This window comes from Heteronotia binoei, chromosome 17 (genome assembly GCF_032191835.1).
Source record: "Heteronotia binoei isolate CCM8104 ecotype False Entrance Well chromosome 17, APGP_CSIRO_Hbin_v1, whole genome shotgun sequence".
In the NCBI taxonomy this organism is placed as follows: Eukaryota; Metazoa; Chordata; class Lepidosauria; order Squamata; family Gekkonidae; genus Heteronotia; species Heteronotia binoei.
The window spans coordinates 25123620-25136066 of NC_083239.1; the positions used below are offsets into that span (position 1 = coordinate 25123620).

At 48.1% G+C, this 12447-nt stretch overlaps 1 protein-coding gene across 1 annotated transcript in view; it reads right to left on the bottom strand.

Moving 5' to 3' along the window:
* The window catches only part of SESN2 (sestrin 2), a 63714-nt gene extending 53425 nt beyond the window's left edge, over positions 1-10289 (bottom strand). The window contains exon 1 of the mRNA XM_060258202.1: positions 10047-10289. Coding sequence (XP_060114185.1) covers positions 10047-10064 — 18 coding nt within the window. The 5' untranslated portion in view covers positions 10065-10289. The remainder of the gene's footprint in view (positions 1-10046) is intronic.
* Positions 10290-12447: the final 2158 nt, after the last annotated feature.

Below are 12447 nucleotides of genomic sequence, written 5' to 3' on the forward strand. Positions count from 1 at the left end.
AGAATTTTTTCAAAGGAACAAGATGTTTTTTCCACATGTGGCATAACATAATCCCCCCTCCTCCAATTATTTGCCCCAGCTAACCCCTGCAATCCTGTGGGTGGAAAAGGGAAGGCAGAGCACTGATTCCCACAAGGGCACAGCAGGAGCTGAACCAGCTATGAGGGAGAGAGACCCCAACCTCACCTTCTGTGCCCTGAACAGTTGTATGAGAAGCACAAGTTGTGTTGTTTGTTTCCACTGTAGCAACACAGGGTTGTTGTGAGGATAAAAATGGAGGAGCAGAGAATATGAACATGAACATATGAAGCTGCCTTATACTGAATCAGACCCTCAGTCCATCAAAGTCAGTATTGTTTACTCAGACTGGCAGTGGCTCTCCAGGGTCTCAAGCTGAGGTTTTTCACGCCTACTTGCCTGAACCCTTTTTAGTTGGAGATGCCAGGGACTGAACCTGGGACCTTCTGCTTACCAAGCAGATGCTCTACCACTGAGTCACCGTCCCTCCCCTTAATGTCAGTTGCTTTAATTCCCCCCACTGGGTATACAGGAATTAAATAAACAGACTGTACCCACTGACTTTCTGTCTCTTTGCGGCAGCTACAGGCCAAGAGTGTCTGCCTGAAAAGAGAGTATGAACCTTCTGAGAGTCAAAGCCCCCTTTTATCAGACAGAAGTAGGAATGGCTAGATTCAAGTCCAGTGGCATCCTAAAGACCAACAAGATATCCTGGGCATAAGCTTTGGAGAGTCAACGCTCCCTTCATCAGATACAAGTAGGAACAGTGATCCCTGAGCCCTTCTATCCCAGTCAGAAGGCGGGAGGAGTGTTTCATAGAATCATAGAGCTGGAAGGGACCTCCGGGGTCATCTAGTCCAACCCCCTACATGCAGAAAATTCACAAATACCTCCCCCCTCACATACATCTCCAGTAACCCCTGCTCCATGCCCAGAAGATGGCAGAAACCTCCAGAATTCCTTGCCGAACTGGCCAGAAGAAAAATTGCTTCCTGACGCCAAAGTGTCAATCAGCATTTCCCTGGGTGTGTAAGAAAGGGCCCTGAGAACTAAGCAGTGATGCAAGCCTTCCTGCCCTCCTTGTCTTGATCTGCCTAAATTCACAGAATCAGCATTGCTGTCAGATGGCCATCTAGCTTCTGTTTTAAAACCTCCATGGAAGGAGAGCCCACCACCTTCCGAGGAACCCTGTTCCACTGAGGAACTGCTCTAACTGTCAGGAAGTTATTCCTAATGTTTAGCCAGAAATTCTTTTGATTTAATTTCAACCTGTTGATTCTGGTCTGACTTTCTGGGGCAATAGAATACGCCATCCTTATATATGACAGCCCTTGAAGTACTTGAAGATGGTGATATCACCTCTCAGTCCTCTCCAGGCTAAACATCCCCAGCTCAATTGTTAACCAGTTTCAGACTGCGATGCTGCTTCATGAGCAGGATAAGAAGGAAAGCAGAGAACGAAGGAAAGAGAGGAGAGAGGAGGGTGCCAGGCCGGCCATGATATTACCAGTCACTGTCCTCAACCACAAGACTGGTGCAACATCTATGCCTTGCAGGCTCTGCGGAACTGCAGTAAATCCCGCAGGGGCCTGATGTTACTTGGCAAAGAGCTCCACCAGGTCAGAGCCACGACTTTCTTGAGGACAGCTGAATGTCTTTAGGACCAGGGATCACCAGTAGATTGTTCTTAGCAGACCCTAATGCTCTTTGGGGAACATACCAGAGGAGGCAGTCTTGAAAACGTAGATCCCAGACCACTCAAGGCATTAAAGGTCAATACCAAAACCTTGAACCTGACTCAGTTCTCCACTGGGAGCCAGTGCAGCTGGCACAGCACAAGTTGAATATGTCCCATCCTTGACATTCCCATCAGGACTTGCACTGCCGTATTCTGGATCAGTTGGGAGTTTCCGGGGTTAGTCTCAAGGGTAGGCCAGTGCAGAGCAGGTTACAGTAGTCTAGCCTAAAGGTGGCCATTGCATAGATTACTGTAGCTAGGTCCTGCATGACAAGAACAGGGCCTGTTGCCATGCTTGGCTTGGATGGAAAAATACCAGCCTGGCAACATTTATGACCTGGACCTCCATGGATAAGGATGTATCCAGGACTATGCCCAAACTCCTGATGGTTTGTGCTGATGTCAATGGCATCCCATCAACAGTGGGAAATTAGTGCTCTAAACTTGAAGGCCCCCCTCCCAACCACAGAACCTGCGTCTTTGTTGAATTCAGTTTCAGCTAGCTCTTTTTCAGTCATCCCACCGGTCTTCAAACCCGCAGCCAAATTATGCAGAGTGGTATCTGGAAGGCCATCCATTAACAGGTATAGCTAGGTGTCATCAGCATATTGATGCACCGTATTCTGAAACTCCACACTAGCTGGGCAAGGGGCACAACAACAGGGACAGGATTGCCCCGTGAGAAATGCCACATGTTAAAGGGTACCTGGCTGACACCCTCTCTCCCAGCGCCACCCCCTGTCCCTGACCAAGGAGAAATGAGAAAAGTCATTTCAAGGTTGCCCCATGAATTCTCATATCAGCAACTGAGAGGAACAGGTAATCCTCCAGATGTAAACACTCGTATGTTGGAATGACACTTGCATTCCAAGTTTGCTTAGGGTGCCAAAAAAACCTTGAGTTAGCCTTGGATGAGTCGCTATACCAAATAAATTGTGGTTCACCATACTGAAAAGGCTGGGAACCTCTGTTCTATTGTCCTAGCCTTCCTAGTAGATATCTTCAGTTGAAGACCATGTAATTTCTTGGCTACAATGTGCATACAAAAATGCTGGATGCTGAACACGGTGCAAAGAAGCTGGGTGCTGGATCCAACATGCTGAGAATGTTGGAGTATTTTTCTTTCTTTCTTTCAAATCAAGTTTCTAGTCCTGAAGGCTACTTAAAGTTTAAAAAGCAGTGCCTGATGAAATACTGAATGTATGTGCCTATGGTAATGCTGCTCAGACTGCACTGCAGGTCAGGATGCTTTCATTTTGTGGGTCAAGAGATCAGCACTGAGAGGAACAGGGAGAACTGGAAATGAGGACCTGGGAGGCTTGACGGGAAACATAGGTGTGCCTCTGCATAATGTGGGAAGAAAACAACACCAAAAGGGAACACTATGTGTGCAAAGAGGGGGGGAAATACTAAAGAGCATTCCCAATGCTAACCTGGAAATGATTAGAAATTGAAAACAAATCAGCCAGTATCATAATGCCCCTGTATAAATTGATGGTGCGGCCTCATTTGAAGTCCTGTGTACAATTCTGGTTACCACACCTCAAAAAAGATACTATAGCATTGAAAAAAGTACAGAAAAGGGCAACTAGAATGATTAAAGGGTTGGAACACTTTCCCTGTGAAGAAAAGTTGAAATGCTTGGAGCTCTTTAGCTCGGAGAAACATCGACTGAGGGGAGACATGACAGAGGTTTACAAGATTATGCATGGAATACAGAAGGTAGAGAAATAACTACTTTTCTCCCTTTCTCACAATACAGGAACTCGTGGACACTCAATGAAATTGCTGAGCAGTTGGGTTAGAATGCATAAAAGGAAGTACTACTTCACCCAAAGGGTGATGAACACGTGGAATTCACTGCCACAGGAGGTGGCGGTGGTTACAGGCATACCCAGCATCAAGAGGGGATTGGTTAAACATATGGAGCAGACGTCCATCAGTGGTTGTTAGCCACAGCATATTGTTGGAACTCTCTGTCTGGGGCAAGTGGAACTGGCCAGAATGGGCATCAAACAACCTGGGCTGCCACAAAAAAACACTAGGATGCATCACAGACACTCGAGAACAATATTCTAGAACAGAAAAAGCAGAACTCACACGTCCTTATTACCCCATTCCGGCCCAAAATGCCTCCAGAACACCCTGGAACGGGCATCAAACAACCCGGGCTGCCACAAAAAACACTGGGATGCATCACAAACATTCAAGAACAATATTCTAGAACAGAAAAAGCGGAACTGACATGTCCTTATTACCCTGTTCTGGGCCAAAATGCCTCTGGAACACCCCAGAACAGTCTGGATCGGGCATCAAACAACTTGGGATGCCACAAAAAACACTGGGATGCATCACAGACACTCAAGAACAACATTCTAGAAAGAAAAAGCAGAACTCACAGATCTTTATTAGCCCGTTCTGGGCCAAAAGGTCTCTGGAACAACCTGGAACAGGCTGGAAAGGGAATCAAACAACCTGGGCTGCCACAAAAAACACTGGGATGCATCACGGGCCCTCCAGAACAACATTTTAGAAAAGAAGAGGAACTTGCACATCTTTATTAATTCGTTCCAGGCCAATATGTCTCCAGAACACCCCAGAACAGGCTTTAAACAATCAATGGAAGATTGTCATTCTTTTATTTTCCTGTTCCAGGCCAAAATTGCTCCAGAACACCTCCAAACTGGTGGAATGGGCATTTAATAAGAAAGCGTACCACCAAAAAACATGAGATTCATTGAAGGCGCTCTAGAACAACATTTTCGAAATCCAAATGCAGAAATACTGTGCACTTATTAACCTGTTGCAAGTTAAAATGCCTCTAGAAAAATTGTGTATTCATTTCCTCTTTCCAGGCCAGAAAAGTCATTAAACAAACAATAGTTCCTGCAAGTTCCCTAGGTAGAGCTAGGAGCCATGGAGAGATAGGAGATACGTTTCTACAGATATGAGGGATGTCCTGGTTTGTGGAAAAAGCTGAAAAGTAGATTTAAAAATGGGAGTCATGTGCCACAGCACAGCCAACATATAGATGCCAGGAAGGGGATTTCAAACAATTGAGAAGCAGAGATGGTTTGCCATTCCTATACCATGCCACTTTCTATTCCATTCACACTAGCCATCAGTGTTTTCACTTGCTCAGTCAGGCATCACACAAAATTGTCTGAAAAGTTGTGTCGCCTAGCACCTGGAGATTCCCATGAAAAGGTAGAGATGACCTAAGAGAGTACTGTGGAAAGGACAGTTGGTCAGATTAGAGGAGGGGAGAACAATAGAGGACTATCTACTAATGGACGGCCCGCCTGACTGCGTTTTGGAAAACCTGGACTTAGCATTGCAGGCCGTGGCAGGTTGGCTCAGGCCGAGTGGGTTGAAGTTGAATCCAACGAAGACAGAGGTCCTTTGCTTGGGCCGTGGTGCCCGGGGGGGGGGGGGGAATCCCCCTTCCGGCTTTTGACGGTGTGCTGCTGAAAGCGGCCCATAGAGTCAGGAGCTTGGGGGTTCTTCTGGAGCCTTCATTGTCAATGGAGGCACAGATTGCGGCCACTGCCAAGTCCGCGGTTTTTCATCTTCGGTGGGCGAAGCAGTTGGCCCCCTTCTTTGGGCGCCAGGACCTAGCAACGGTGATCCATGCTACGGTCACCTCGAGACTGGACTACTGTAACGCCCTCTACATGGGGCTGCCCCTGTGCCGAACTTGGCGGCTGCAGCTGGTGCAGAACGCAGCGGCTAGGCTGTTGTTGGGGCTCCCAAGATGGGAGCACATACAGCCGGGGCTGCGCGGACTGCACTGGCTGCCGGTGGTGTACCGAGTTCGTTACAAGGTGCTGGTTATTACCTTTAAAGCCCTATATGGCCGAGGACCTGTCTACTTGAGGGACCGTCTTTCCCCGTATGAACCCCAGAGAGCACTGAGGTCAGCTGGAAAGAACCAGCTGAATATTCCTGGGCCAAGGGAAGCCAGATTGAAGTCCACCCGGGATCGGGCCTTCTCCATAGCGGCTCCCCTACTGTGGAACAAACTTCAGGAGGAGGTACGGGCTCTGCGATGTTTAGACCAATTCCACAGGGCCTGCAAGACCCACCTCTTTAAAATAGCCTTCACTTAATACCGAGCCAAGAAAGTCCTGTTGGATATGTTTTATGTTTGAGTCACTGGATTTTATGGAAGATCTTAACTATAGCACCATAATCTTAATTTTAATGTAATTTAATGATTTTAAGGATGATTTTATAACTGAAATTGTAATTATTGTATATGGTTTATTGTACATTGCATTTACGTGTTGTGAGCCGCCCTGAGCCTGCTTGCGGGGAGGGCGGGATACAAATAAAAAGTATTATTATTATTATTAGGGAGTGGCAGGCAACAGGGTCAAGGCTAAAAATGCGCCAGGCATACTTTTAACTCCAAGGTCCCTGAACTGCTGTCTCCGGTGTGGTATGGGGCTTAAATCATGAAGTAGCTGCAGGCTTCGCAGCACAGGGCCAGGGGCTGACCGTGAAAGGGCTCCCCAAGGGTTTCTGCAGGTCCCCCACTCACACATCAGTCAGTTTGCTTGCATTCCACAAGACCTGGTGCAGTACTTAGCCAACTAACAAAAGAACAGAGATGTCATATTAAAATGAATAACTGGAACGGTCTATGCACTACTCCACAAAGCCAGTCGCATCTACCCAGACTAGTGGTGGTTGTCCCAGGTTTTCTAACATAACAAGTTTTCTATGCTGGCTTGCAGAGAAATGAGCAGGAACACGGCCAAGCATCCTCAGTCGTTCACCCCATACACACACCCCACCTTGCCCCAAGTGCAAAGGATTCTGCACAGTGCACAGGAAACTAGCATACCAGGGCAATGAACATGACAAAAAGTGAAGCTTCTGTGGAATTTCAACCACTGTACTATACCACTTCTGCAGGACCACCTTAATCCATCTTAATCCATGCAGTGGATCAAAATAGTAAAGCAATGGAGGGATGTCCCTAGTGCACTGTGGATTAATTAATGTGAACAAAACCAGTAATGTAAAGACTGGCTTGGAATGGGTGGAAAGTTAAATGAAGCACTGTTACCTGAAGACAGGAAGGGTTAATAAAAGTGTACTCTTTCTGTGTTTTGTTTTCCAAAATTTTTTTCTGGAGTGCCTGTAATGCATCCTACCTTTTTCAGTGATTCTATTATTTCTTGAATGCCCATCCCGTTGTGTTCTGGAGGTATTATGGCCCAGAACAGATTAATGTGCATGACATTTCTGCATTTGGATTTCCAAAATATTCCTCTAAAGTACCTATAATGTATCCCACTGGGTTTTTAAAAAATACTGTTATTTGTTGAATGACCCTTCTGCCTGATCTGGGGTGCTCCAGAAGCATTTTGGCCTGGAACACAATATTTTTGTGTTTGGATGTCCAAAATAGTATTCTGGAGTGCAGTTAACACATCTCACTGTTTTTCATCATTATTTCTCTAATGCCTGTTCCACCCTGTTCTGGAGGCATTTTGGCCCTAAATATGCTAATAAAGACCTGTGAGTTCCACTTTATCAGTTCTAGAATATTGCTCTGAAATGTCTGTGGTGCATCCCAGTGTTTTTGTGGCAGCCCAGGTTGTTTGATGCCCGTTCTGGCCTGTTCTGGGTGTTCCGGAGGCATTTTGGGCCGGAACGGGGTAATAAGGACGTGTCAGTTCCGCTTTTTCTTTTCTAGAATATTGTTCTTGAGTGTCTGTGATGCATCCCAGTGTTTTTTGTGGCAGCCCAGGTTGTTCCGGCTTTTACCCTGTCCCCAAATTTATTTCCCTTTGCCTAAGGAACGGGCTGTGATGCGCAGGAAGCAGATACACTTGAGGATGAGCAGAAACATGGCCAAACATCCTCAGTTGTTCACCAAATACACACACCCCACCTTGCCCCAAGTGCAAAGGATTCTCCACAGTGCACAGGAAGCTAGCGTACTAGGGCAATGCCCCCCCTCCCCATCAAAGCACACTGTAGTTGTGTAAACATTTTCCCTCCTTGCCTTTCCCCATCCCTGCCCATTTGCAAAAGATTCTGCACAGGAAGTTGATGCACCAAGGGCAGGAATGGAAGCATGAATAATCATCTCAATGCAAGGAGCTTTGCACAGGAAGTTGAATGCACCAAAGCAGCAGCCTCACAAGCATCTGTGGGATTGGAGGGAAAGGGGTGTGAGAAAGGAAAAGAATAATCATCATCCTAAAGCTTTTCACAGGAAGATCCAGGTGGGCAGCCATGTTGGTCTGAAGCAATAGAACAAAGTAGGAGTCCACTAGCACCTTTAAAACCAACTAAGTTTTATTCAGAATGTAAGCTTTTGTGTGCATGCACACTTCTTCAGATGAGGAATGAGGGACAGTGGAATGAGCTACATATAGCTGGTGGTCAGTGGTTTTCACAGGAAGTTGATGCAACAAGGGCAGCAAATGGGGGGGGGGGAACCAAAATAACCTTACATACCATCCTCATGATAAGAAGAGCTTTTCCAACATGGCAGGACTGCAGAGGAAAGCTACTTAGTGGAAATGTAAACATCACTAAAATTAATGGAACTTACCATGTGGAAAAGGTGCTTGCAAAAGTAAAGAAGGGGGGTGGGATCAGAAGCGTCATCTCAAACCAATGCAAAGTAGTTTTCTCTAAGGTGAAAGGAAGGAAGGAAAGGAGAGAAATAAAGGAAAGGAAACAGGCAGAGAGAAAGAGGGGGGGGAGGGGATGGGCCATCCTTACTGGTCGGGGTGTCAGGAGGAAAGAGGAGGAAGTGGAGTAGGAGAAAGGAACAGCTGTCCCCACCTCCCGGCAAGCTTTTGCAAGGCACAAGTTCTGCACAGAGGAGAGGAAAGGAAAAGCCCCAGAGAAAGTAAAGGAGTCTAACCAGGAGTGGAAATCAGAACCAAACAGGACAGTTCTAAAGAGTGAGGGGGGGGAAAGGGGGTTGATGAAGCTCTGGAGAAGAGATAGTGGGAGGTGAAAGAAAGAAGAAAAGAAGGGAGGGGAGAGAGAAGCAGGTTGTCATGGTACTGAGCAGCCAAGTCCAGGGAAAAAGACACAGAGGCTGCTGAGGGGGCTGGTGGGTGATGGCAGGGAAGGAGGAGATCTTGCAGACCTCTCCCTGAGCAGCAGCAGCAGCAAGAACAGGGAGGTTGAAGCACTGGGGGAAGAGGGGCAGGGAGGTCAGAGAAAAGGCTTGAGCAGCAGCGAGAACAAGGAGACTTAAAGGAAGCAGCGCCTGCTCCCTCTCTTGCTCTCTCACTGCAGGGTCTTTAAAGGGGGAGGGGGCAATGGGGGAATGCGAGGCAGCTTTGTATTGTAATGCTTGAGTAAGCAAAAAAAAAAAATCTGTGGAGCTGCTGGCTTGCTCCACCTGGAGCGCCAAATTTGACACCCCCTCCCCAGGCACTGCCGTGGGCAAGCACCCCCTCTGCCCCCTAGATCCAGCCCTGTTTTCACAACAACCCTATGAGGTAGGCTAGGCTGAAAGGGGTAACTGGCCCAAAGTTACCCAGCAAACTTCCACAACAGTAGGGGTTCGAACCAGAGTCTCTCAGATCCTTGTCTGACTAGCTGTCACATCACCTTGGCTCTCCCACTTCAAAAAGTTTGAGGACAACTGTTCTATGGGAACTTGGTCCAGATGAGGCTGAGGAGATTGTACAAAAGTTACCTGGGGCTTAATTTTCATACAGGATCTGGAACAGGGAAGGCCAAATTTGCTTAATACAAGAGCTGCATAGAAGAAACGTCAGATGTTTGAGATCTGCAAGACATGAATGTCGAAGGAAGGAAGGAAAATAGATGGGGAGGGAGAGGTGGAAAGAAAACAACTTCAACTTTGAATGCATTCTCCAAGCTGCCGGATGGTGAGGTATTGAAGAACCGCACAATATGTATGAAAGAATCACATGTGGCTCCCAAGTCACAGATTGGCTACCCCTGATCTGGAACTTTTTTTTTCTGTGCTACAACGTCCTGCCCCATTTGAAGTAATAGCGCCTCTGAGCATGTGAAGAGTGCTTTTCTGCACCAAATAACCACAATGCACTTCCAGTAATATTTCTCAGATATAGACGGCAGGGGGATTTCTGTGTTGGAAGGCATGATTTAGAGACAGTTAATATTTTGATCTCTTTACCAATGGGATTTCCTCAATGTAAACAGAAGTCTCACGCTCCTGTTACAAAAGCCATTTCAAGCCAGCATCGCTTTTCCAAGACTCTGTTGGTTTTTGTTGCCTTTTAAGCAGCATCTAACCTTGCCAACCCGGAAACTTTACCTGGGCAGCCTGGAGCATTTGGGCACATCGCTCTCGGATGTCTTGGAAAGGGCAACTTCCGGACAGCCTCAGCAGCAGCACGAGAATCCAGGGGAGCTCTTCGAAGGCCTTTGCTTCCGACTGCCCGTTTTGGAGAGGGCAGCAAGGCCCGCCTTGGATGTGGCCGGACAGAGCTTGGGCCAAGGCATCCAGCGCTTCTCCTCGGCTCTTTTCTCCGCGGCTCTGGAGCCCAACCCATTTGGCAGAGTCGGGAGACGAGCGGTTCCGCACCGGCAGGTTGCAGTGGTCCTCCTCCTCCCGGACGGGGTTGCGCCGGGCATCCCTGGAGAAGGCCTCGGGGCCTTCGGCGTTCAGGGCAGTGTCGGGGCCGACCCCAGCCGCGGAAGAGCTGCTCATTCTCCGGCAACAAACCGAACGACAACCCAAGTCCCGCTGCGGCTTTAATCAGCACGTGGGAGTTCGCCGCCTTCGGGAAGTTTCTGGCGCAGGTCTTAAGTCTCCGCCCCGCTTCCTCCCATCAGGTCAGAACCGGCCGCAACAACAGCGGGCGTTCACGGCGACCTTGGGTGCAATGCAAACACTCCCCCCTCCCCGAGTCCACGCTCTGCAAAAAGAAGCATGCGGACACAAACACACCCCTCTCAGGCAAGCTGCAGCACGACGAGCTGCACAAAAAGCATCTCCGGCTGATGCAATCTCGCTTATGATTGAAAGCCCTGAGAAAGAAAGCGGAGCCCACGGCTGCCAGCCTCGACAGGTAAAGGGGAGCGGGGCTCAGCGTGGGGTCGTGGTGCATTCTGGGAGTTGTAGTCCGATTGCCTCGGAGGCTGCAGAAACGCTCGCGAACAGAAGCCTGGCGGAGGTCTTCCTTGCTTTCTCACGCCTGCCCTGCCCCCCTCCAAACCAGGGAGAAAAAAATGGCTGAGCGTGATCTATCTAAAAACTTTGTGCACAGTTAGGAGACAATATATCCAGGTGTGGCCAACGGTAGCTCTCCAGACGTTTTTTTGCCTACAACTCCCATCAGCCCCAGTCATTGGCCATGCTGGCTGGGGCTGATGGGAGTTGTAGGCAAAAAACATCTGGAAAGCTACAGTTGGCCACCCCTGCAATAATGCCTGACTCAAAGTGCTTTCTTTCAGTCACCTACCATTTCCTGCACCATCTCATACGCAAAGAGAGGGACGCAATTATGAAAACAAGGTGCACTTCCTGTGGACACCCCTACCCCCAAGCTGTTTCACATGGCTAATGCAGTGCCCTGCTTTATGCTGTAAAACCAGCACGGCTTCGGACTAGGATCCGAGTGACCCTTCTCAGGGCCGGCCCTAGACTGTCTAGCAAAGCTAACTCCCCCCCCCCCCATAATGTCACAAGTCACATGAGGGGCGCCAGAAGGCCAGCGCACTAGGCAATTGCCTAGTTTGCCTAGTGGCAGGGCCAGCCCTGACCCTTCTTTCAATCCCCAATTGTACCACGAATGACCTTGAGCCAGACACAGACTCTCAGCCGAACCTACTTCACAGGGTTGTTGTGAGGATAAAATGGAGAAGAGAACAATATAAACAGCTTTGGAGAGAAAGGTGGGATGTAAATAAAGAATTGCAGATTTATACCCTGCCCTTTTCTCTGAATCAGAGAGTCAGAGCGGCTTACAATCTCCTATATCTTCTCCCCCCACAACAGACCCCCCCTGTGAGGTGGGTGGGGCTGAGAGGGCTCTCACAGCAACTTTCAAGGATAACCTCTGCCAGAGCTAATGGCTAACCCAAGGCCATCCCAGCAGGTGCAAGTGGAGGAGTGGGGAATCAAACCCAGTTCTCCTACATAAGAGTTCACACACTTAACCACTGCACTAAACTGGCTCTTTCCTGATAAAGGAAATAATCTACTCCAAAACAGGCTTTCTGTCCTAATTTAAAAACTAAGGTGGTGCTCTTTAGGGGAATGATGGTAAACATATATTGGGGAAATACTCACTTTGCTATTGTGCAGCAGACCATGCTGCTGGAACAAAGCTTTTTTATGGAGAGATGGAAACAAAATGATTCTGGAATTTGGACAAGAGGGCTTTGCAGAATACACTAAATGGGTGTAGAGCATAGATGACTGGGGAAGGCAATGGCAAACCACCCCATAAAAAGTCTGCCAGGAAAACATCATGATGTGATGTCACCCGAGTTGGAAAACAAAAGGTGCTTGCACAGGGGACTACCTTTAATTTTTTAAGCAACCAAATTGCAGTTCATTCCTGAGGGGACAGTCTCCAGAGTGTGGGGATGTGCCATTTGGGGTGGTCCAAAGATTGTTTTTTGAGGTGCAGCTAGGGTTGCCAACCTCCAGGTGGCTGCTGGTGATCTCCTGCTATTGCAACTGATCTACAGGTGGAAGAGATCAGTTC